The following is a 26479-nucleotide window of genomic DNA, read 5'->3' on the forward strand; positions in this document are numbered from 1 at the left end:
GAGTCATGGGGAATCAGGAGGCAGCTGGTGGTTCCCCAGAAGTTTCGTCACAAGCTGCTGTACCTGGCCCATGACATCCCTCTCGCAGGGCACCAGGGAATCTGGTGCACCAGGCAGAGGCTGCTACAGAACTTTTACTGGCCTGGGGTCTTTACCCATGTCCGACAGTACTGCCAATCCTGTGACCCCTGCCAGAGGGTGGGGAAGGCCCGGGACAAGGGGAAAGCGGCTTTGAGGCCTTTACCCATCATAGAAGAACCTTTCCAGAAGGTGGCCATGGACATAGTGGGACCCCTCAGCAAGACGACCCGGTCAGGGAAGAAATACATCCTGACGGTGGTAGATTTTGCCACTCGCTTCCCCGAGGCGGTGGCCTTGTCCTCTATCGAAGCCGACACAGTGGCAGATGCACTGCTGACCATTTTCAGCTGGGTGGGGTTCCCCAAGGAAGTCTTAATGGACCAGGGGTCCAACTTCATATCGACCCTGCTCCGGTGCTTATGGCAGAAATGTGGGGTCCAGCACAACTGGGCCTCAGCGTATCACCCCCAGTCCAACAGGCTGGTGGAAAGATTCAACAGGACACTAAAGATGATGCTAAAAACATTTATGAACCAGCACCCATAGGACTGGGACAAGTACTTACCTCACCTGCTGTTCGCGTACAGGGAGGTACCCCAGGAATCTACCGGGTTTCGCCTTTCTAATTGTTATATGGAAGGCGGGTAAGGGGGGCCCTGGACCTGATGAGAGATGAATGGGAGGAGAAGGCCACTGCCAATGGAGAATCAGTGGTGGAGTATGTCCTGACCTTCTGTGAAAGACTTGCCGAGCTCATGGGCCTGGCCAGGAAGAATCTAGCCCGAGCTCAGAGGAAGCAGAAGGTCTGGTATGACCGCACAGCACGAGCCCGTGCCTTCGCCACCGGGGATCAGGTGATGGTTCTCATCCCCGTGAGGAGAAACAAACTCCAGGCCGCCTGGGAAGGGCCCTTCAAGGTTATCAAGCAACTAAATGAGGTAAACTATGTGGTGGAGCTGTCGAACTGGGCTCATCACTGCCGGGTGTACCATGTGAACGTGATGAAGCCATACTGTGACGGGGGGAATGTGGTGTTGGCCGTGTGTTGACATTGGGAGGGGCAGGGAAATGACCGTTTAGTGGATCTATTCCCTGGGACCAAAGCGGGTTCCCTCCTGGAGGCGATTCCCCTCTCTGATCAGCTGACCCCGGGCCAGCACGCTGAGATCAGGGGGGTGCTGCATCTATACCGACAGCTGTTTTCCAACCAGCCTGGACCCACTAATTTGACTGTCCACCTGGTGGAGACCGGGTCACAATCCCCTATAAGATGCTCCCCTTTTCGGGTCACTGGTAAAACTGCCCAGGATCTTGAAAGAGAGGTCAGGGACATGCTGGCTTTGGGGGTGATCCAGCCATCTTCCAGCCCTTGGGCCTCGCCAGTGGTGCTGGTCCCCAAGAAGGATGGGTCAATCCGGTTCTGTGTGGACTATCGAAAGCTCAATGCCATCACCGTATCTGATGCCTACTCCATGCCCAGGCCTGACGAGCTCCTAGACAAGCTGGGAGGGGCTCAGTACCTCACCACTATGGATCTTATAAAGGGCTGCTGGCAAGTGCCGCTGGACGCAGATGCCAGGCTGGAATCGGCCTTTATCACCCCTCCGGGGCTCTATGAGTTTCTGACCCTGCCCTTCGGCCCCAAGGGAGCACTGGCCACCTTCCAGTGCCTGGTGGATCAGCTACTGAGGGGGATGGAGAGTTTTGCCATGGCGTATATTGACGACATCTGCGTCTTCAGCCAGACCTGGGAGGACCACATGTCCCAGGTTAAACAAGTCCTGGACCGACTCCGAAAGGCTGGGTTAACAGTAAAGGCTGAGAAGTGCAAGGTGGGGATGGCTGAAGTATCTTACCTGGGCCATCAGGTGGGGAGCGGCTGCCTGAAGCCGAAACCAGCCAAGGTGGAGGTGATCAGAGACTGGCCTGCTCCCCAAACCAAAAAGCAGGTCCAGGCCTTTATTGGGATGGCGGGGTACTATCGAAGGTTCGTGCCCCACTTCAGTGCCATAGCCGGCCCCCATCACCGAACTGTGCAAAAAGGGGAAGCCAGACAAGGTGATCTGGACTGAGCAGTGCCAGGAGGCTTTCCGGGCGCTGAAGGAGGCTCTGGTTAGTGGCCCAGTTCTGGCAAACCCAGATTTTGACAAACCCTTTATGGTGTTCACTGACGCCTCAGACACGAGACTGGGAGCAGTGTTAATGCAGGAGGATGAAAAGGGGGAGAGACACCCCATCGTGTACCTGAGTAAGAAGCTGCTACCCCGGGAACAAAGCTACGCGGCCATCGAGAGGAATGCCTGGCCATGGTATGGGCCCTTAAGAAGCTAGAGCCATATCTCTTTGGGCGACACTTCACCGTGTACACCGACCACTCTCCCCTGACCTGGCTGCACCAGATGAAAGGAGCCAACGCCAAGCTCCTGAGGTGGAGCCTGCTCCTGCAGGACTATGACATGGACGTGGTCCATGTGAAGGGAAGTGCCAACCTGACAGCGGACGCGTTGTCCCGGAGAGGGGACCCTGAACTTCCCCAGGTCACTGGGCAGAGTGACCCCGCTCAGTTCAGTCTCGAAGGGGGGAGAGATGTGATGGAGTAGGGACTGTCTGTGTGGGGAGTGGGAGAGCCGGGGGTGTCTTTAGGTGAGGGACAGGATCTTTAAGCCTGTAACCTGAGCCAGGTAGGGGGGAGGGGATTAGCACTTTGGCCTGGGTAGCTCGACAAAGGAATCGGCCGGCTGGAGGAGGGGCAGTTCAGTTTCGGTTTTGGGCTGGGTGCGGGGAATTCAGGGGATCCTATGCTGGGATCCAAGCAGTCTGAACCCCGAGAAGGACTCAATTGGGGGGTCCTGGTTGGGCCTCCAGGCTCTGCTGTAACCTGCAATCCTGTTGTCCAATAAACCTTCTGTTTTACTGGCTGGCTGAGAGTCACTGTGGGTCCCAGGAAGAGGGGTGTAGGGCCGGACTCCCCCACACTCCATGACAAATAGTGTTTCCTTATATCCAACCTAAGCCTCCCCCACTGCAACTTGAGACCATTGCTCCTTGTTCTGTCATCTGCTACCACTGAGAACTGTCTAGATCCATCCTCTTTGGAACCCCCTTTCAGGTAGTTGAAAGCAGCTATCAAATCCCCCCTCATTCTTCTCTTCTGCAGACTGAACAATCCCAGTTCCCTCAGCCTCTCCTCATAAGTCATGTGCCCCAGACCCCTAATAATTTTTGTTGCCCTCCACTGGAGTCGTTCCAATTTTTCCACATCCTTCTTGTAGTGTGGGGCCCAAAACTGGACGCAGGACTCCAGATGAGGCCTCACCAATATCAAATAGAGGGGAATGATCACATCCCTTGATCTGCTGGCAGTGCCCCTACTCATACAGCCGACAATACTATTAGCCTTCTTAGCAACAAGGTCACACTGTTGATTCATATCCAGCTTCTCGTCCACTGTAACCCCTAGGTCCTTTTCTGCCGAACAGCTTCCTAGCCACTCGGTCCCTAATCTGTAACAGTGCATGGGATTCTTCCATCCTAAGTGCAGGACTCTGCACTTGTCCTTGTTGAACCTCATCAGGTTTCTTTTGGCCCAGTCCTCTAATTTGTCTAGGTCCCTCTGTATCCTATCCCTACCCTCCAGCGTATCTACCACTCCTCCCAGTTTAGTGTCATCTGCAAACTTGCTGAGGGTGCAGTCTACACCATCCTCCAGATCATTAATGAAGATATTGAACAGAACCGGCCCCAGGACCGACCCTTGGGGCACTCCGCTTGAAACCGGCTGCCAACTAGACATGGAGCCGTTGATCACTACCCGGTGAGCCTGACAATCTAGCCAGCTTTCTATCCATCTTATAGTCCATTCATCCAGCCCATAGTTCTGTAACTTGCTGGCAAGAATACTGTGGAAGACGGTATCAAAAGCTTTGCTAAGGTCAATATATATCACGTCCCCTTCTTTCCCCTCATCCACAGGCCCAGTTATCTCCTCATAGAGGGTAGTCAGGTTAGTCAGGCATGACTTTCCCTTGGTGAATCCATGCTGACTGTTCCTGATCACTTTCCTCTCCTCTAAGTGCTTCAGAATTGATTTCATGAGGAGCTGCGCCATGATTTTTCCAGGGACTGAGGTGAGGCTGACTGGCCTGTAGTTCCCCGGATCCTCCTCCTTCTCTTTTTAAAGATGGGCACTACATTAGCCTTTTCCAGTCATCCTGGACCTCCCCCGATTGCCATGAGTTTTCAAAGATAATGGCCAATGGCTCTGCAATCACATCTGCCAACTCCTTCAGCACCCTCGGATGCAGCACATCCGGCCCCATGGACTTGTGCTCGTCCAGGTTTTCTAAATAGTACTGACCCACTTCTTTCTCCACAGAGGGCTGGTCACCTCCTCCCCACACTGTGCTGCCCAGTGCAGCAGTCTGGGAGCTGACCTTGTCTGTGAAGAACACGGCAAAAAAATCACTGAGTACATTAGCTTTTTCCACATCCTCTGTCACTAGGTTGCCTCCCTCATTTACTCATAGACTCATAGACTCTAGGACTGGAAGGGACCTCGAGAGGTCATCGAGTCCAGTCCCCTGCCCTCATGGCAGGACCAAATACTGTCTAGACCATCCCTGATAGACATTTATCTAACCTACTCTTAAATATCTCCAGCGATGGAGATTCCACAACTTCCCTAGGCAATCTATTCCAGTGTTTAACTACCCTGACAGTTAGGAACTTTTTCCTAATGTCCAACCTAAATCTCCCTTGCTGCAGTTTAAGCCCATTGCTTCTTGTTCTGTCATTGGAGGCTAAGGTGAACAAGTTTTCTCCCTCCTCCTGATGACATCCTTTTAGATACCTGAAAACTGCTATCATGTCCCCTCTCAGTCTTCTCTTTTCCAAACTAAACAAATCCAATTCCTTCAGCCTTCCTTCATAGGTCATGTTCTCAAGACCTTTAATCATTCTTGTTGCTCTTCTCTGGACCCTCTCCAATTTCTCCACATCTTTCTTGAAATGCGGTGCCCAGAACTGGACACAGTACTCCAGTTGAGGCCTAACCAGCGCAGAGTAAAGCGGAAGAATGACTTCTCGTGTCTTGTTTACAACACACCTGTTAATGCATCCCAGAATCATGTTTGCTTTTTTTGCAACAGTATCACACTGTTGACTCATATTAAGCTTGTGGTCCACTATGACCCCTAGATCTCTTTCTGCCATACTCCTTCCTAGACAGTCTCTTCCCATTCTGTATGTGTGAAACTGATTGTTCCTTTCTAGGTGGAGCACTTTGCATTTATCTTTATTGATCTTCATCCTGTTTACCTCAGACCATTTCTCCAATTTGTTCAGATCATTTTGAATTTTAATCCTGTCCTCCAAAGCAGTTGCAATCCCTCCTAGTTTGGTATCGTCCGCAAACTTAATAAGCATACTTTCTATGCCAACATCTAAATCGTTGATGAAGATATTGAACAGAACCGGTCCCAAGACAGACCCCTGCGGAACCCCACTTGTTATACCTTTCCAGCAGGATTGGGAGCCATTAACAACTACTCTCTGAGTACGGTTATCCAGCCAGTTATGCACCCACCTTATAGTAGCCCCATCTAAATTGTACTTTATTAGTTTATCTATAAGAATATCATGCGAGACCGTATCAAATGCCTTACTAAAGTCTAGGTATATCACATCCACCGCTTCTCCCTTATCCACAAGGCTCGTTATCCTATCAAAGAACGCTATCAGATTAGTTTGACACGATTTGTTCTTTACAAATCCATGCTGGCTATTCCCTATCACCTTACCACCTTCCAAGTGTTTGCAGATGATTTCTTTGATTACCTGCTCCATTATCTTCCCTGGCACAGAAGTTAAACTAACTGGTCTGTAGTTTCCTGGGTTGTTTTTATTTCCCTTTTTATAGATGGGCACTATATTTGCCCCCTTCCAGTCTTCTGGAATCTCCCCCGTCTCCCATGATTTCCCAAAGATAATAGCTAGAGGCTCAGATACCTCTTCTATTAACTCCTTGAGTATTCTAGGAAGCATTTCAACAGGCCCTGGTGACTTGCAGGCATCTAACTTTTCTAAGTGATTTTTTACTTGCTCTTTTCTTATTTTATCTTCTAAACCTACCCTCTTCCCGTAAGCATTCACTATACTAGACATTCCTTCAGACTTCTCAGTGAAGACCGAAACAAAGAAGTCATTAAGCATCTCTGCCATTTCCAAGTCTCCCGTTACTGTTTCCCCCTCCTCATTGAGCAGTGGGCCTACCCTGTCCTTAGTCTTCCTCTTGCTTCTAATGTATTGATAAAAAGTCTTCTTGTTTCCCTTTATTCCCATAGCTAGTTTGAGTTCATTTTGTGCCTTTGCTTTTCTAATCTTGCCTCTGCATTCCTGTGTTATTTGCCTATATTCATCCTTCGTGATCTGACCTAGTTTCCATTTTTTATATGACGCCTTTTTATTTTGTAGGTCACGCAAGATCTCAAGGGTAAGCCAAGGTGGTCTTTTGCCACATTTTCTATCTTTCCTAACCATCGGAATAACTTGCTTTTGGGCCCTTAATAGCGTCCCTTTGAAAAACTGCCAACTTTCCTCAGTTGTTTTTCCCCTCTGTCTTAATTCCCATGGGACCTTACCTATCAGCTCTCTGAGCTTACCAAAATCCGCCTTCCTGAAATCCATTGTCTCTATTCTGCTGTACTCCCTTCTAACCTTCCTTAGGATTGCAAATTCTATGATTTCATGATCACTTTCACCCAAGCTTCCTTCTACTTTCAAATTCTCAACGAGTTCCTCCCTATTTGTTAAAATCAAGTCTAGAACAGCTTCCCCCCTAGTAGCTTTTTCAACTTTCTGAAATAAAAAGTTGTCTGCTATGCAGTCCAGGAACTTATTGGATAGTCTGTGCCCCGTGGTGTTATTTTCCCAACGTATATCTGGATAATTGAAGTCCCCCATCACCACCAAATCTTGGGCTTTGGATGATTTTGTTAGTTGTTTGAAAAAAGCCTCATCCACCTCTTCCACCTGATTAGGTGGCCTGTAATAGACTCCCAGCACGACATCACCCGTGTTTTTTACCCCTTTTAGCCTAACCCAGAGACTCTCAACACTTCCGTCTCCTATGTCCATCTCTACCTCAGTCCAAGTGTGTACATTTTTAATATATAAGGCAACACCTCCTCCCTTTTTCCCCTGTCTATCCTTCCTGAGCAAACTATACCCATCCACACCAACATTCCAGTCGTGTGTATTATCCCACCAAGTTTCAGTAATGCCAACAATGTCATAGTTGTATTTATTTATTAGCACTTCCAGTTCTTCCTGCTTATTACCCATACTTCTTGCATTTGTATAAAGGCATCTAAGATACTGGTTTGATCTTGCCTCCCAGCTTTGCCCTGACCCTCCTTCCTCTCTGCCATTATAGCCCATGCTCCCTCCTGTTTCCAACCCATCTCCCAGGTCTTGTTCCCCACTTACCTGTGGGCTTTGCTCACCTGTCCCCATCGAACCTAGTTTAAAGCCCTCCTTACTAGGTTAGCCAGTCTGTGCGCAAATAAGGCCTTTCCCCTCTTCGAAAGGTGAACGCCATCTGTTCCTAGCAGTCCTTCCTCGAATAGCATCCCGTGGTCAAGGAAGCCAAAGCCCTCCTGGCGACACCATCTTCGCAGGCAGGCATTCACCTCCACGATGCATCTGTCTCTGCCCAGGCCTCTACCTTCGACAGGAAGAATCGAAGAGAATACCACCTGCGCTCCAAACTCCTTAACCCGTACTCCCAGAGCCCTGTAGTCACTCTTGATCTGCTCAGCGTCACACCTCGCAGTATCATTCGTGCCCACATGGATGAGTAGCATGGGGTAGTAGTCAGAAGGCCGGATAATCCTCGACAAAACCTCTGTAACATCTCGGATACGGGCCCCTGGCAGGCAGCATACCTCCTGGGATGAACGGTCAGGGCGACAGATGGGTGTCTCCGTCCCCCTCAGCAGAGAGTCTCCAACCACCACTACCCTACGTTTCTTATCAGTGGTGGCAGCAGACCTCCCAGCCTTAGGGGTACGAGGCTTCACCCCTTAACTGTTGGGGGTGATTTCTTCTCTCCTGTATCAAGAAGAGCATAACGGTTATCTATTACCACAGCAGGAGGGTTCGCAGCAGCGGTGGAGCACTGCCTGCTGCTAGAAGTAACCAGCTGGCTGTGTCCACCCTGAGCCTCCTCCTCCACTGGTGTGTCAGATACACCCTGAGGCATCTCCTCCTCCACTGGAGTGTCAGTAGTCCTGTCAACTGGGACAGCACCGTCAGCTGTCTCCACATGGATACTGTCCAGGAATTGCTCATGGACATGGATGTTCCTCAGCCTGGCCACCTCCTCCTGTAGCTCTCCCACCTGCTGCCTGAGAGATTCCACCAGTAGGCACCTTTCACATTGGATGCCACCCCCAGCCTGGATATCAGTAAGGGGCCCACACTTACCTTGACTTTCTTCTGGTTGCTAACAGACCTGAAGAAACCCTTCTTGTTACTCTTAACATCTCTTGCTAGCTGCAACTCCAACTGTGATTTGGCCTTCCTGATTTCACTCCTGCAGCCTGAGCAATATATTTATACTCCTCCCTGGTCATTTGTCCAATCTTCCACTTCTTGTAAGCCTCTTTTTTGCATTAGATCAGCAAGGATTTCACTGTTAAGCCAAGCTGGTTGCCTGCCACATTTACTATTCTTCCTACACATCGAGATGGCTTGTTCCTGTGCCTTCAATAAGGATTCTTTAAAAATACAGCCAGCTCTCCTGGACTCCTTTCCCCCTTATGTTATTTTCCCAGGGGATCCAGCCCATCAGCTCCCTGAGGGAGTCCAAGTCTGCTTTTCTGAAGTCCAGAGTCCATATTCTGCTGCTCTCCTTCTTTCCTTGTGTCAGGATCCTGAACTCAACCATCTCATGGTCACTGCCTCCCAGGTTCCCATCCACTTTTGCTTCCCCTGCTAACTCTTCTACTAACTCACCCCTGCCCAGGGGTGGGGGGTGCAGATCTCTCTGGGGCGCTGGTTGCTGGGCATCCATGTCTAGGCAGTCGGATTTGCCACTGTCTTCTCGGAGCTCCACTGATACGGGACCTAAGGCCCAGAGAGCTGGGAGCCCGCCACCCTTGTGTTAGCCTGCCTAGAGAGCAACAGGCCTGTCTATCCTCCAGGTAACTGCTGCACATAGGGGAAACTGAGGCACACATAGGCTTCATGAATATATTACAGCCAATTCTTGCTTCATTGCAGTGGCATTTCTGGTTAGGACGTTGCAAAGCGGAAGGGTGGGCTTGGGGACGCAGAAGGCTGTTCGGTGGGTTGGGGGTGTGTCTCCAGTTCCAGTGTGAAAGGGCACAGGAAGGAGAGGCTCTCGCCCCAGTCCTAGGACATAGGCTGGGATGCCACGATGACCTAGGACTGCTCTGGCCAGCCAGGATCAGGGCCGGTCTCTCTGGCTGTCCTGCCTTCACCCCGGCTGGTGCTGCTGCTGTCTGGGCTCGGAGGCTCAAGTGAGAAGAGAGACAGGGGAGCAGGACAGAAGGGTCCTGGTGTCAGGGACTCACAGGACTCGTGCTCTCCCTTGGCTCCATACGGTCCCTGGGAGGAGCCCCCTTCAGTGTGACAACCCTTCTTGGGGGTCCACTCTCTCTCAGGGTCAGGCCCCTCCACCTCCTGGCGCCGCACCTCTCTGAGCCTCAGCACGTCTGTCTGTGCCGTGGGCCCCCTCAGGGAGTCCCCTCGCTCTGGGCTCCCGGGGCCTCCACTCCCAGAGGGAATAATGCCCCCCCAAACCCTGTTCTCTAGCCTGGAACGACTCTCAGCCAGCATAAAACAGGAGGTTTATTGAGCGTTGAACCCAGCACAGGAAACTCTCCGGGGCTCAGGCCTGGCCAGTCTCAGCCCAGCACATCCAGGTGTAACCCTTCTGCCCCTCTGAGTTGGCAGCAAGAAGGGCCGGGTTCAGTATCCAGGGGTTCCGTTTCAATAGCGCAATACAAAAACCAGCTCGAGCCCCCACCCAGTGACCTGGGACAATTACACACCACCCCCCAGGCGCATCTAGGAGGCAATACTTCCCCACTCGCAAGCACTGTGTAGCAAAATCTGCAGCATTATGTTGGGGAAACACTACAAACAGGATTCATAACACAAACCGTGAGCAAAAGACCCACCCCCAAGTAAGTCTGGCAGTGTCCTTTCCCTCTCAGGGTCTTGAGTCCAACCACCCAAAAGATTACTCCAAAGCCCCAAAAGTCCAACACCCCAAAAGTCTCTTGAGTCCCGCAACCCCCAAGTCCCCCAACAGTCCAACAACCCAAAGGTCTCTGTCCCCGGTCAGTGCAGCCCCAGAGTTCAAAAGTTTATCTGCAGAGTTTTACCCCACCCTCCCCAGCCTGCGTGGAAATGTGGGGGGAAAGGAGCACGCAGCGTGTTAAGGGGCACCTTACGTGGTCTGAGGCCAACTTCCCACCTCTCCGTGGGGTTCTGCTGCAGCCTTCACCACGAGACGCTCCACTCCACCAGCCTCTCCAGCCGTCACACAAATCGCTCCGCTCTGCACTGCTTCACTCCACTCACCGTCCTGCAAACGGCTCAGCTCCACTCCGCTCTGCTCCACTCCCCGTCCCACGGGCCACTCCAACCATCCCACAAACTGCTCCGCTCTGCACTGCTCCACTCCACTCACCATCCTGCAAACGGCTCAGCTCCACTCCGCTCTGCTCCACTCCCCGTCCCACGGGCCACTCCAACCATCCCACAAACTGCTCCGCTCTGCACTGCTCCACTCCACTCACCGTCCTGCAAACAGCTCAGCTCCACTCCGCTCTGCTCTGCTCCCTGTCCATGGGCCACTCCAACCATCCCACAAACTGCACCACTCTGCACTGCTCCACTCCACTCACCGTCCTACAAACAGCTCAGCTCCACTCCGCTCTGCTCCACTCCCCGTCCCACGGGCCACTCCAACCATCCCACAAACTGCTCCGCTCTGCACTGCTCCACTCCACTCACCGTCCTGCAAACAGCTCAGCTCCACTACGCTCCACTCCCTGTCCATGGGCCACTCCAAACATCCCACAAACTGCTCCGCTCTGCACTGCTCCACTCCACTCACCGTCCTGCAAACGGCTCAGCTCCACTCCGCTCCACTCCCCGTCCCATGGGCCACTCCAACCATCCCACAAACTGCTCCGCTCTGCACTGCTCCACTCCACTCACCGTCCTGCAAACGGCTCAGCTCCACTCCGCTCTGCTCCCTGTCCATGGGCCACTCCAACCATCCCACAAACTGCTCTGCTCTGCACTGCTCCACTCCACTCACCGTCCTGCAAACAGCTCAGCTCCACTCCGCTCTGCTCCGCTCCCCGTCCCACGGGCCACTCCAACCATCCCACAAACTGCTCCGCTCTGCACTGCTCCACTCCACTCACCATCCTGCAGACAGCTCAGCTCCGCTCTGCTCCGCTCCGCTCCCTGTCCATGGGCCACTCCAACCATCCCACAAACTGCTCCGCTCTGCACTGCTCCACTCCACTCACCATCCTGCAAACGGCTCAGCTCCACTCCGCTCTGCTCCACTCCCCGTCCCACGGGCCACTCCAACCATCCCACAAACTGCTCCGCTCTGCACTGCTCCACTCCACTCACCGTCCTGCAAACAGCTCAGCTCCACTCCGCTCTGCTCTGCTCCCTGTCCATGGGCCACTCCAACCATCCCACAAACTGCTCCGCTCTGCACTGCTCCACTCCACTCACCGTCCTGCAAACAGCTCAGCTCCACTCCGCTCTGCTCCGCTCCCCGTCCCACGGGCCACTCCAACCATCCCACAAACTGCTCCGCTCTGCACTGCTCCACTCCACTCACCATCCCGCAAACGGCTCAGCTCCACTCCGCTCTGCTCCGCTCCCCATCCATGGGCCACTCCAACCATCCCACAAACTGCTCCGCTCTGCTCTGCTCCCTGTCCATGGGCCACTCCAACCATCCCACAAACTGCTCCGCTCTGCACTGCTCCACTCCACTCACCGTCCTGCAGACAGCTCAGCTCCACTACGCTCTGCTCCGCTCCGCTCCCTGTCCATGGGCCACTCCAACCATCCCACAAACTGCTCCGCTCTGCACTGCTCCACTCCACTCACCGTCCTGCAAACGGCTCAGCTCCACTCCGCTCTGCTCCCCGTCCCACGGGCCACTCCAACCATCCCACAAACTGCTCCGCTCTGCACTGCTCCACTCCACTCACCGTCCTGCAAATGGCTCAGCTCCACTCTGCTCTGCTCCGCTCCCCGTCCCACGGGCCACTCCAACCATCCCACGAACTGCTCCGCTCTGCACTGCTCCACTCCACTCACCGTCCTGCAAACGGCTCAGCTCCACTCCACTCTGCTCCCCTCCCCGTCCCACGGGCCACTGCAACCATCCCACAAACTGCTCCGCTCTGCACTGCTCCACTCCACTCACCGTCCTGCAAACGGCTCAGCTCCACTCCGCTCTGCTCCGCTCCGCTCCCTGTCCATGGGCCACTCCAACCATCCCACAAACTGCTCCGCTCTGCACTGCTCCACTCCACTCACCGTCCTGCAAACGGCTCAGCTCCACTCCGCTCTGCTCCGCTCCGCTCCCTGTCCATGGGCCACTCCAACCATCCCACAAACTGCTCCGCTCTGCACTGCTCCACTCCACTCACCGTCCTGCAAACAGCTCAGCTCCACTCCGCTCTGCTCTGCTCCCTGTCCATGGGCCACTCCAACCATCCCACAAACTGCTCCACTCTGCACTGCTCCACTCCACTCACCGTCCTACAAACGGCTCAGCTCCACTCCGCTCTGCTCCCCTCCCCGTCCCACGGGCCACTCCAACCATCCCACAAACTGCTCCGCTCTGCACTGCTCCACTCCACTCACCGTCCTGCAAACGGCTCAGCTCCACTCCGCTCTGCTCCCCTCCCCGTCCCATGGGCCACTCCAACCATCCCACAAACTGCTCCGCTCTGCACTGCTCCACTCCACTCACCGTCCTGCAAATGGCTCAGCTCCACTCTGCTCTGCTCCGCTCCCCGTCCCACGGGCCACTCCAACCATCCCACGAACTGCTCCGCTCTGCACTGCTCCACTCCACTCACCGTCCTGCAAACGGCTCAGCTCCACTCCACTCTGCTCCCCTCCCCGTCCCACGGGCCACTGCAACCATCCCACAAACTGCTCCGCTCTGCACTGCTCCACTCCACTCACCGTCCTGCAAACGGCTCAGCTCCACTCCGCTCCGCTCCGCTCCGTGTCCATGGGCCACTCCAACCATCCCACAAACTGCTCCGCTCTGCACTGCTCCACTCCACTCACCGTCCTGCAAACGGCTCAGCTCCACTCCGCTCTGCTCCCCTCCCCGTCCCATGGGCCACTCCAACCATCCCACAAACTGCTCCGCTCTGCACTGCTCCACTTCACTCATCGTCCTGCAAACGGCTCAGCTCCACTCCGCTCCGCTCCCCTCCCTGTCCCATGTGCCACTCCAACCATCCCACAAACTGCTCCGCTCTGCACTGCTCCACTCCACCCACCGTCCCACAAACGGCTCAGCTCCACTCCGCTCTGCTCCGCTCCGCTCCCTGTCCATGGGCCACTCCAACCGTCCCACAAACTGCTCCGCTCTGCACTGCTCCACTCCACTCACCGTCCCACAAACGGCTCAGCTCCACTCCGCTCTGCTCCGCTCCCTGTCCATGGGGCACTCCAACCATCCCACAAACTGCTCCACTCTGCCAGCCACTTAGCACTAGATCTTCAGGCTCTCTCATAGTTCACACAGCACTCAGGGAGGTCAACTTGCAAGAGGGAAGCCTCACTGCTTGTGCACCATTGGCCTAAAGCAAAGTCAGGTCAGCAGCCTGTACTTAGACTCCTAACAGAATTGAAATGAGCTCTGATATTCCGGAAGGAAGGAAGAGGTGTGGCTGATGTTTCAGTCCCTCAATAGGGACACCCTCTACCCCACTATGAGATACAAATACCCATCCCCAACCTCTCTCAATTCACTGGGTTTTGGAACCCATGTCCCTTCTCTAGCAAGTGCTACTTAGTTGATGGCGAGTCCCTCTGTCATAACACAGTTTCACTGTCCTTGATTCACATAATCAGGGTAACAACACTATTCTTCCTGCCCCAATAACAGAGAAACTGGGGGTCCCACAGCAGCAAGAAGTGACCATGTGGGCTCATGCTAGGCGGGGTGGGTGTGCCTATGCAAACAAGATCAGCCCCTGAAGTTCTTTTCCACACTCGCCACAGTTCACTGCCAGATGTCAAGGTAGAGCTCATCCTGACTTTGCTCACACGGGTCTCTCCTGCATCCAGGGGGCCTCTGGCCCTACCCAGTCCAGCCGCCCCCTCCTTGTAGCTGATCATCCAAAATCATCTCCACCTACGGCTCCTCCCCTATCCATTGTCTGCAGCCCCAGGTAAACAAGTCACCTGGACTCCTCTCTTCCCTCCTTTGTTCCCACCCTGGCTGGAACAGGCTGGTCAGGTCACCAGGGTCGTCTCTCCTCAGCCCATTGTCCTCACACAGGCCAGAACCAGCTGGCTGCCAAGATGGGCTGGGCCCCCTGGTCAGCAGTCACTGGGTACCCCAGCTCCAGGCCGTTATCCGGGGCCAGGCTGCTGAGCGAGGTCACACCTGATCCTCTCAGCCCTTGTTACACACGCAGTGCACAGGGAAATTGGGGCACACACAGGATTCCTGGAAAACACTAAGAAACACGCCCCCCCCCTTTTCACAATGAGATGCACCTTGTAGAGCTTCCCCACGCGTAACCCTCCTCCGGGCCCAGGGCTGCAAGTCCTGCTCTGGGCAGTGGCTTCGCACCATTTTCTTGCTGTTTCCTGTCACTCCCCTTGTCCTGCTGCACGTCTCTTACCGCGAAATCCTGCTGCTGCATTCAGCATCCCGCTGCTGCCTGCCCACGCTGGCTGCGTGTCCCTGCAGACGCTGGTGGAGGGGGCGCTGCCCCCCAGATGGTACAAGTCTCAGGGTCTGTCTCGGGGGACTCGCTGCCCGGGGCAAGGGGGCTGCAGGCCCAGGGGTCCAGCCCCAGGAGGTGATGAAGCCGCGTGGTTTCCCCTGGAGGGAGAGTGAGACCCATCGGGGGCCTGGCCCACTGACAGGGCCTCCCAGAGCCTGGCCCCATGCAGGGGCCGTGGCCCCAATCCTGGGGGTCTGTGACAGCCACGCCTCACGGAAGGGAGATGGTGGAGGGTGCTGGCGGGAAGAGGGGTTTTTGCCCTTGCAGGAGGAGGAGCTGCGGGGCTGAGGGAGGGGGCACCCCAAGGCTGAGCAGGGCACCCCAGCGGGAGGGGCACCGTGGGGCCAAGGGAGGCAGCCTGGGGGGGAAGGAGATGCTGTGGGTCCAATAGGTGCCCTGTGGGGCCGAGGAGGATGCCATGCGGGGGGGGGCAGCCAGGCACCCAAGGTTGGCAGCGGCTCTGGGACAGACCAGGGCTGGCAGGGATCCACGAGCATCTCTAACCGGGTTCCTCCTCCCAGGGAACGAGTCCATCTGCTCGCCCAACGTCTACATTGAATGCGCCGACTGGACGCTCGGTAGGTGCCGCTGGGCATCATGCCTCTCCGAGGGACCACCAGGGTCAGCAGGGGATGGCAGGCTCCACGGGGCTGGGGGGACACGCTGCCGGGAGGGAGGGGTGGCTGGCACCATGGGGAGGGGGAGGGGCAGCTGGCACTGCAGGAAGGGGGAGGGGCATCTGGCAGTGCAGGGAGGGGAAGGGGGAGGGGCTGGTGGGGAGAACACTACCTGTGAGGCTGGGGGGCCTGCCCTGCTGGGTGTGCTGGGAACTTTGGGGTGCAGGAGGGGGAAGCTGGGGCCCCCCGTGTGCCCTGCAGTGGGGCCAGGGCAGGGAGTGGGGCCTGAGGCCCATGTCCTGCCATGTGCCGGGCAGATGCAGCGGTGCAGGACTCCCAGGAGCGCTGCAGCTGCCCCACGCCCTGCAACCTGACGCGATACAGCAAGGAGATCTCCATGGTGCGCATCCCCAACAAGGGCTCGGCCCGCTACCTCGCCCGCAAGTTCCACCGCAACGAGACCTACATCCGGTGAGTGTCCCCCGCTGCCCCCCTGCCCCACAGCGACCCCTGCCACTGCGCCCCGCTACCTCGCCCGCAAGTACCACTGCAATGAGACCTACATCCGGTGAGTGTTCCCCGCTGCCCCCCTGCCCCACAGCGCCCCCTGCCACTGCCCCCCGCTACCTCGCCCGCAAATACCACTGCAACGAGACCTACATCCGGTGAGTGTCCCCCGCTGCCCCCTGCCCCACAGCGCCCCCTGCCACTGCCCCCCGCTACCTCGCCCGCAAATACCACTGCAACGAGACCTACATCCGGTGAGTGTCCCCCGCTGCCCCCCTGCCCCCCAGCGCCCCCTGCCACTGCCCCCCGCTACCTCGCCCGCAAATACCACTGCAACGAGACCTACATCCGGTGAGTGTCCCCCGCTGCCCCCCTGCCCCCCAGCGCCCCCTGCCACTGCCCCCCGCTACCTCGCCCGCAAGTTCCACTGCAACGAGACCTACATCCGGTGAGTGTCCCCCGCTGCTCCCCTGCCCCCCAGCGCCCCCTGCCACTGCCCCCCGCTACCTCGCCCGCAAGTTCCACTGCAACGAGACCTACATCCGGTGAGTGTCCCCCGCTGCCCCCCTGCCCCCCTGCCCCACAGCGCCCCCTGTCACTGCCCCCCGCTACCTCGCCCGCAAATACCACTGCAATGAGACCTACATCCGGTGAGTGTCCCCCGCTGCCCCCCTGCCCCCCTGCCCCACAGCGCCCCCTGCCACTGCCCCCCGCTACCTCGCCCGCAAATACCAGTGCAATGAGACCTACATCCGGTGAGTGTCCCCCGCTGCCCCCCTGCTCCACAGCGCCCCCTGCCACTGCCCCCCGCTACCTCGCCCGCAAATACCACTGCAATGAGACCTACATCCAGTGAGTGTCCCCCGCTGCCCCCCTGCCCCACAGCGACCCCTGCCACTGCCCCCCGCTACCTCGCCCGCAAATACCACTGCAATGAGACCTACATCCGGTGAGTGTCCCCTGCTGCCCCCCTGCCCCCCAGCGCCCCCTGCCACTGCCCCCCCGCTACCTCGCCCGCAAATACCACTGCAATGAGACCTACATCCAGTGAGTGTCCCTCGCTGCCCCCTGCCCCACAGCGCCCCCTGCCACTGCCCCCCGCTACCTCGCCCGCAAATACCATTGCAACGAGACCTACATCCGGTGAGTGTCCCCCGCTGCCCCCCTGCCCCCCAGCGCCCCCTGCCACTGCCCCCCGCTATCTCGCCCGCAAGTACCACTGCAACGAGACCTACATCCGGTGAGTGTCCCCCCCTGCCCCCCTGCCCCACAGCGCCCCCTGCCACTGCCCCCCGCTATCTCGCCCGCAAATACCACTGCAACGAGACCTACATCCGGTGAGTGTCCCCCGCTGCCCCCTGCCCCCCAGCGCCCCCTGCCACTGCCCCCCGCTACCTCGCCCGCAAATACCATTGCAACGAGACCTACATCCGGTGAGTGTCCCCTGCTGCCCCCCTGCCCCACAGCGCCCCCTGCCACTGCCCCCCGCTACCTCGCCCGCAAATACCACTGCAATGAGACCTACATCCGGTGAGTGTCCCCTGCTGCCCCCTGCGCCCCAGCGACCCCTGCCACTGCCCCCCGCTACCTCGCCCGCAAATACCACTGCAATGAGACCTACATCCGGTGAGTGTCCCCCGCTGCCCCCCTGCCCCACAGCGCCCCCTGCCACTGCCCCCCGCTACCTCGCCCGCAAATACCACTGCAATGAGACCTACATCCAGTGAGTGTCCCCCGCTGACCCCCTGCCCTCCAGCGCCCCCTGCCACTGCCCCCCGCTACCTCGCCCGCAAATACCACTGCAATGAGACCTACATCCGGTGAGTGTCCCCCGCTGCCCCCCTGCCCCACAGCGCCCCCTGCCACTGCCCCCCGCTACCTCGCCCGCAAATACCACTGCAACGAGACCTACATCCGGTGAGTGTCCCCCGCTGCCCCCTGCCCCACAGCGACCCCTGCCACTGCCCCCCGCTACCTCGCCCGCAAATACCACTGCAACGAGACCTACATCCGGTGAGTGTCCCCCGCTGCCCCCTGCCCCCCAGCGCCCCCTGCCACTGCGCCCCGCTACCTCGCCCGCAAATACCATTGCAACGAGACCTACATCCGGTGAGTGTTCCCCGCTGCCCCCCTGCCCCCCAGCGCCCCCTGCCACTGCGCCCCGCTACCTCGCCCGCAAATACCACTGCAACGAGACCTACATCCAGTGAGTGTCCCCTGCTGCCCCCCTGCCCCACAGCGACCCCTGCCACTGCCCCCCGCTACCTCGCCCGCAAATACCACTGCAATGAGACCTACATCCGGTGAGTGTCCCCCACTGCCCCCCTGCTCCCCTACCCCCCAGCGCCCCCTGCCACTGCCCCCCGCTACCTCGCCCGCAAATACCACTGCAATGAGACCTACATCCAGTGAGTGTCCCCCGCTGCCCCCCTGCCCCACAGCGACCCCTGCCACTGCGCCCCGCTACCTCGCCCGCAAATACCACTGCAACGAGACCTACATCCGGTGAGTGTCCCCCGCTGCCCCCCTGCCCCCCAGCGCCCCCTGCCACTGCCCCCCGCTACCTCGCCCGCAAATACCACTGCAATGAGACCTACATCCAGTGAGTGTCCCCCGCTGACCCCCTGCCCCCCAGTGCCCCCTGCCACTGCCCCCCGCTACCTCGCCCGCAAATACCACTGCAATGAGACCTACATCCAGTGAGTGTCCCCCGCTGACCCCCTGCCCCCCAGTGCCCCCTGCCACTGCCCCCCGCTACCTCGCCCGCAAGTTCCACCACAACGAGACCTACATCCGGTGAGTGTCCCCCGCTGCCCCAGCATCCCCCTGCCTCAGCCCCCTAATTCCCCCTGCCACAGTGGCAGCCCCACAGCACCCCCTATTGTCTCCAGTCCCACAGCACCCACCTCCCCTGGTGCCTCAGGGTGCCCAGTCCCCTGGCACAGGCCCCCCAGTGCTCTGCAGCCCAGCTCCAGCCCAACGTCACCTCCTTCCCAGTGTCCCCAGCCCCAGCCAGTGCCAGACCCCCAGACCCATAGTTCCCAGTGCTCCTGGGCCTACCCCACAGCCTGGCAACATCCCACAGTGCCCAAGCTGAGCCCCCCCGCTGTCCCTGAATGCTGTAACCTGCACCGACCCCTGCCTCGCTGTGCCCACACCGAGCCCCCCCCAATGCTGTGCCCGCGCTGAGCCCCCCAATGCTGTGCCTGCGCTGAGCCCCCCCCAATGCTGTGCCCGCGCCGAGCCCCCCCAATGCTGTGCTTGCGCTGAGCCCCTTGTGCCTGCGCTGAGCCCCTGTTCCCATGTGTCCCGCCCACAGAGAGAACTTCCTGGTGTTGGACATTTTCTTCGAGGCGCTGAACTACGAGGCCATCGAGCAGAAGAAAGCCTACGAGCTGGCCGGGCTGCTGGGTGAGTCGCTGGAGCCCTCGCGCCACCACCCCTGGGCACCCCCTGCACCATCCCGCCCATCCGGGGTGCCTCCGCCCCTTGTACTCCCTGTCCCTGGGCACCCCCTGCGCCACCCCGCCCATCTCGGGTGCCTCCGCCCATGGTACTCCCTGTCCCTGGGCACCCCCTGCGCCACCCCGCCCATCTGGGGTGCCTCCGCCCGTGGTACTCCCTGTCCCTGGGCACCCCCTGCACCACCCCGCCCATCCGAAGTGCCCCCGTCCCATTCCCCCGCCCCTTGTACCTCCTGTCCCTGGGCACCCCCTGCACCACCCCGCCCATCTGGGGTGCCTCCGCCCCTGGTACTCCCTGTCCCTGGGCACCCCCTGCACCACCCCGCCCATCCAAAGTGCCCCCAGCCCATTCCACCGCCCCTTGTACCCCCTGTCCCTGGGCACCCCCTGTGCCACCCTGCCCATCCGAAGTGCCCCGGCCCATTTCCCCACCCCTTGTACCACCTGTCCCTGGGCACCCCCTGCGCCACCCCGCCCATCCAGGGTGCGCCCGCCCCTGGTACTCCCTGTCCATGGGCACCCCCTGCACCACCCCGCCCATCCGGGGTGCCTCCGCCCCTGGTACTCCCTGTCCCTGGGCACCCCCTGCGCCACCCCACCCATCCGGGGTGCCTCCGCCCGTAGTACTCCCTGTCCCTGGGCACCCCCTGCACCACCCCACCCATCCAAAGTGCCCCCGTCCCATTCCCCCGCCCCTTGTACCTCCCGTCCCTGGGCACTTCCTGTACCACCCCGCCCATCCGGGGTGCCTCCGCCCCTGGTACTCCCTGTCCCTGGGCACCCCCTGCGCCACCCCACCCATCCGGGGTGCCTCCGCCTGTGGTACTCCCTGTCCCTGGGCACCCCCTGCACCACCCCACCCATCCGAAGTGCCCCCGTCCCATTCCCCCGCCCCTTGTACCTCCTGTCCCTGGGCACTCCGTGTACCACCCCGCCCATCCGGGGTGCCCCCACCCCTTGTACTCCCTGTCCCTGGGCACCCCCTGCGCCACCCCGCCCATCCGGGGTGCCTCCGCCCCTGGTACTCCCTGTCCCTGGGCACCCCCTGCGCCACCCCGCCCATCCGAAGTGCCCCGGCCCATTCCCCCACCCCTTGTACCCCCTGTCCCTGGGCACCCCCTGCGCCACCCTGCCCATCCGAAGTGCCCCGTCCCATTCCCCCGCCCCTTGTACCTCCTGTCCCTGGGCACCCCCTGCGCCACCCCGCCCATCCAGGGTGCGCCCGCCCCTGGTACTCCCTGTCCCTGGGCACCCCCTGAACCACCCCGCCCATCCGGGGTGCCCCCACCCCATCCCCTTGCACTCCTGGGCACTCCCTGTCTGGGCCGATGGGCGCAGAGGACTGAGCCAGGCTGACTCCGGCAGCCCTTCCCCCCATGCCCCCCAATACCCCATGACCAGCTCCCTCTCTGCTGTCAGGAGACATCGGGGGGCAGATGGGGCTGTTCATTGGCGCCAGTATCCTGACCATCCTGGAGATCCTGGACTACATCTATGAGGTGAGCGCCAGCGTGGGCAGCTCCCCGGCCTGTGGGGGTGGGGGTCGGGGGGCACACAGAGCCTGGGCACCCGTCTCTCGCCCCCCGTTGCAGTTCAGGGCTGAGTGTCCGCCCTGGGCACCGGGGAGCCAGATGGCTTGGCCCAGCATGTCGGCTCTACACCGCCCCCTGCAGGCCCCTGGCGTTCTGCCAGCCGGGGGGGGCACTGATCTCCCCATGGCTCACCTCCCCCCTGCCCCGGCACACCCCGCGAAGGAGCAGGCGACCAAGGGGGGTGGAGTGGGGGGTGCGTGAGCTCCGAGATGGGCAGAGGAGGGGCCAACCCGCCACCCTGAGTGAATGTGTAAGTGCGTGTCTGGGCCTGTGTGTACATGTGTGTCTGGGCGTGTGTGCACCCGTGTGCTCTGAGCAGCCCCCCCTCACACTCTTGCCTGCCCAGGTGGTCCGGGACAAGGTGAGCCGGGCTCTGGGCCGTGCCAAGCCGCCCCGGAGGAAGCCGTCGGGCAGCATCGCCACGCTGGGGCTGGAGGAGCTCAAGGATCAGGTACTCGGCCCCTGGGCGTGGTGAATGGGGCCCGGCCGGTGACGCCTGGGTGGGAGGAGGGTGAGTGAGGCGGGGGGGTCCTGCGGGGACAGAGAAGGGGGCTGGCCAGTGAGACGTCTGGGGCGGGGAGCAATCTAAGCACAAAGGGGGGATTCTGTTAGTGCGGCACGGGGCTGAGATCAACGCTGCTGGGTCCCTGCACACAGGCTCCCCACCAGGCTGGGTGCACCTCCCCTTAGGGCCCTGTCGGGCTGGGCACGGCCCCTGGCCCCCCACCAGGCTGGGTGCACCTCCCCTTAGGGCCCTGTCGGGCTGGGCACGGCCCCTGGCCCCCCACCAGGCTGGGTGCACCCACCCGTCGGGCTGGGCCTGGCAGGTTGTTCAGCACGTCCCGCTCCCCAGACACGCCGGGTTTTACCCTGTCTCAGACCATAGAGGTTTCAGGCCGGAAAGGCCAAGCTAGTCCTGCCCCGGCGCCGGCGCCGGGCCGGGACTAAGTAACCCCAGCCTGTCCCCGACAGGGGCTTGGCCCACCCTTCCTAAGAACCTCCAGGGTCGGGGGCTCCAACAGCTGCACTGTATCACTGCCTGTCGCCCGGCTGTCTGGGCAGGTGCCCGGCAGTGCTGGCCGAGGTCTCTGCTCGTGACAAGAGGGCCCTGCGGCCCCGAGACAGGCCCACGGCGTCGGCCCCAAAGCTGCGTTTGGTGTGCGTTAGTGGCACTAGGCCAGAGCCCAGGCCCCGGGGCCGTGCCGTGAGCGCGGAGTGAACCGCTGTGAAATGACACTGGGAAACGCTGCTCCAAGGTGCCGGAGCTCGCCCAGGTCATGAACTCACCCACTGTGGCCATCAGAGCGGCGCTGACTCATGTTGTGGAAATTCCTGTCTGTTCCAGCTGAGGAATAAGGAGAGACTCATAGACTCACAGACTCTAGAACTGGAAGGGACCTCGAGAAGTCATCGAGTCCAGTCCCCTGCCCTCATGGCAGGACCAAATACTGTCTAGATCATCCCGGATAGACATTTATCTAACCTACTTTTAAATATCTCCAGAGATGGCGATTCCACAAAACTCCCTAGGCAATTTATTCCAGTGTTTAACTACCCTGACAGTTAGGAACTTTTTCCTAATGTCCAACCTAAATCTCCCTTGCTGCAGTTTAAGCCCATTGCTTCTTGTTCTATCATTGGAGGCTAAGGTGAACAAGTTTTCTCCCTCCTCCTGATGACACCCTTTTAGATACCTGAAAACTGCTATCATGTCCCCTCTCAGTCTTCTCTTTTCCAAACTAAACAAACCCAATTCCTTCAGCCTTCCTTCATAGGTCATGTTCTCAAGACCTTTCATCATTCTCGTTGCTCTTCTCTGGACCCTCTCCAATTTCTCCACATCTTTCTTGAAATGCGGTGCCCAGAACTGGACACAATACTCCAGTTGAGGCCTAACCAGCGCAGAGTAAAGCGGAAGAATGACTTCTCGTGTCTTGTTTACAACACACCTGTTAATGCATCCCAGAATCATGTTTGCTTTTTTTGCAACAGTATCACACTGTTGACTCATATTTAGCTTGTGGTCCACTATGACCCCTAGATCTCTTTCTGCCATGCTCCTTCCTAGACAGTCTCTTCCCATTCTGAATGTGTGAAACTGATTGTTCCTTCCTAAGTGGAGCACTTTGCATTTGTCTTTATTGAACTTCATCCAGTTTACCTCAGACCATTTCTCCAATTTGTCCAAATCATTTTGAATTTTGACGCTGTCCTCCAAAGCAGTTGCAATCCCTCCCAGTTTGGTATCATCTGCAGTTAATAAGCGTACTTTCTATGCCAACATCTAAGTCGTTGATGCAGATATTGAACAGAGCCGGTCCCAAAACAGACCCCTACGTAACCCCACTTGTTATACCTTTCCAGCAGGATTGGGAGCCATTAATAACTATTCTCTGAGTACGGTTATCCAGCAAGTTATGCACCCACCTTATAGTAGCCCCATCTAAATTGTATTTGCCTAGTTTATCAATAAGGATATCATGCGAGACCATAATGCCTTACTAAAGTCTAGGTATATCACATCCACCGCTTCTCCCTTATCCACAAGACTCGTTATCCTATCAAAGAACGCTATCAGATTGGTTTGACACAATTTGTTCTTTACAAATCCATGCTGGCTATTCCCTATCACCTTACCACCTTTCAAGTTTTTGCAGATGATTTCTTTTATTACTTGCTCCATTATCTTCCCTGGCACAGAAGTTAAACTAACTGGTCTGTAGTTTCCTGGGTTGTTTTTATTTCCCTTTTTATAGATGGGCACTATATTTGCCCTTTTCCAGTCTTCTGGAATCTCCCCCGTCTCCCATGACTTTCCAAAGATAAAAGCTAGAGGCTCAGATACCTCCTCTATTAACTCCTTGAGTATTCTAGGATGCATTTCATCAGGCCCTGGTGACTTGCAGGCATCTAACTTTTCTAAGTGATTTTTAACTTGCTCTTTTTTTATTTTATCTTCTAAATCTACCCCTTCCCATAAGCATTCACTATGTTAGACATTCCTTCAGAGTTCTCAGTGAAGACCGAAACAAAGAAGTCATTAAGCATCTCTGCCATTTCCAAATCTCCCGTTACTGTTTCTCCCTCCTCACTGAGCAGTGGGCCTACCCTGTCCTTGGTCTTCCTCTTGCTTCTAATGTATTGATAAAAAGTCTTCTTGTTTCCCTTTATTCCCATAGCTAGTTTGAGCTCATTTTGTCCCTTTGCCTTTCTAATCTTGCCCCTGCATTCCTATGTTATTTGCCTATATTCATCCTTTGTAATCTGACCTAGTTTCCATTTTGTATATGACTCCTTTTTATTTTGTAGGTCATGCAAGATCTCGTGGTTAAGCCAAGGTGGTCTTTTGCCACATTTTCTATCTTTCCTACCCATCAGAATAGCTGCTTTTCCAGACACAGCTAGTCAAGCAAGGAGCCCCGGGAGGGGCGATCTGTTTATTTCAACTGCAGTTGGGTTCGAACTCACAAGTCATTAAGAACGAAGAAAACACTTACACCAAAGTATTATATGCAGTTGACTATGATAATCTATCGCTTTATGATTGTCCAAAATTTGCTATCATTACCATACATAATTAGCAAGCTACATGTATCTACTCGCCCCTACCCCCTCTTGTGTTAGTTTGCAAAGCAAGGAGTTAGTTATCTATAGGATGCAGGCGCAGAAAGTTCCATTGTCTGCGGGTTTGGAGTTTGGCTACATTTCCTCTTGAAGGAACTTCCTGAGTTAAGACTATCCATAGCTGATGCTGCATTTTTCCCTTCTTTCTCCCATGTGTATGTAACCCTTCTGCCCCTCTGAGTTGGCAGCAACAAGGGCCGGGTTCAGTATCCAGGGTTTCCGTTTCAGTAACACAATGCATAACCGGCTCGAGCCCCCACCCAGTGACCTGGGACACGCACATACCACACCCCCCTGGGCGCCTCTAGGAGGCAATACTTCCCCTCTCGCAAGCACGGAGTCTGAGTGTAGCAAAATCTTTTTAATAAAGGAAGGAATTAATGCGGCATCCCATTGGAGAAACACCACAAACAGGGTTATAACACAAACCATAAACAAAAACCCACCTCCAAGTACTTTTGGCACTGTCCTTTTTCCCCTTAGGGTTTTAAGTCCAATCACCCCAAAGTCCAACAACCCAAAAGTCTCTGGTCAATGCCACCCCAGAGTTCGAGAGTTTATCTGCAGAGGTCCCCCCCCCCAGCCTGGATAGAAAGAGACACCTTACGTGGTCCTGGGCCAACTGCCCTGTCTCTCCGTGGGTTCTGCTTCCGCCTTCTCCACGAACTGCTCCGCTTTACCAGCTGCTGTATGCTGCTCCTCCAGCCGTCCTCAGAAACTGCTCCGCTCCACCAGCTGCTCTGCTCCATGAGCTGCTCCAGTTCTCCCTGCAAACTGCTCGGTTCTGCTCACTCTGCAGTCCATTCCCCCAGTCCCACAGCCACGCCACTCTGCCAGCTGCTCTGCTCCACCAGCTGTCCCGTGATCCGCTCCAGCCGTCCCCACAAACTGCTCCACTCCGCCAGCTGCTCTGTTCCACAGTATAGCTTTGGGCTCCCCACTAGTTAGCACCGTACTCAGTGCTCTCAGCTCAGTGATTTTAGCTTTTTAGTGATTTTCAGCTCTTAGTGATTCCAGCTCACAGTAGGGGAGCCCCAGTGCTAGTGCACCATTAGCCCAAAGTGAGCTCAGCTCAGTAACCTGTATCTGGATTCTTAAGGGAATAAACAAATCAACTCTGACATTCCACAGTGGAGAGAGGAGGGGGTGGAACTGGTGCTTCTGGCTCCACAAGGAGACTGCATCACCAGGCACAGATACCTGTCCCCAGCCTCTCTCAGTTCACTGGGTTTTGGAACCCATGTCCCATGTCTAGCCAGTACCGCCCAACTGAGGGTGAGTCATTTCTGTCACCAAGCAGTCCCACAGCTCGGCAGTCTGGGATAGGGTAGGCGTGCCTATGCAAATACACTCTCTGAAATTCTTTCCACCAGATGTCAGGGTAGAGCTTATCCTGACTCTGCTTACATCCTCCCCCCAGCCAAGAATTTGTCGTCCCGACAAATCACATTCCCTACTATACCAACTTATTGGTCCCCTCCAAAAGGCATTAGATAGCCCACTTTAGCTTTCACAAACCTGTGTGCTAAATGTATAGGCTC

The 26479-nt window shown here is 57.2% G+C and overlaps 1 protein-coding gene across 2 annotated transcripts in view; it reads left to right on the top strand.

Moving 5' to 3' along the window:
- ASIC4 (acid sensing ion channel subunit family member 4) overlaps positions 1-26479 on the top strand; it is a 117554-nt gene that overhangs the window by 70929 nt on the left and 20146 nt on the right. For both annotated transcript variants that reach the window (XM_030579640.1, XM_030579639.1), the window contains exons 5-9: positions 15656-15712; positions 16069-16222; positions 19578-19669; positions 21142-21221; positions 21661-21765. In XM_030579640.1, coding sequence (XP_030435500.1) covers positions 15656-15712; positions 16069-16222; positions 19578-19669; positions 21142-21221; positions 21661-21765 — 488 coding nt within the window. The remainder of the gene's footprint in view (positions 1-15655; positions 15713-16068; positions 16223-19577; positions 19670-21141; positions 21222-21660; positions 21766-26479) is intronic.

This window comes from Gopherus evgoodei, chromosome 11 (genome assembly GCF_007399415.2).
Source record: "Gopherus evgoodei ecotype Sinaloan lineage chromosome 11, rGopEvg1_v1.p, whole genome shotgun sequence".
Classification (NCBI taxonomy): Eukaryota; Metazoa; Chordata; order Testudines; family Testudinidae; genus Gopherus; species Gopherus evgoodei.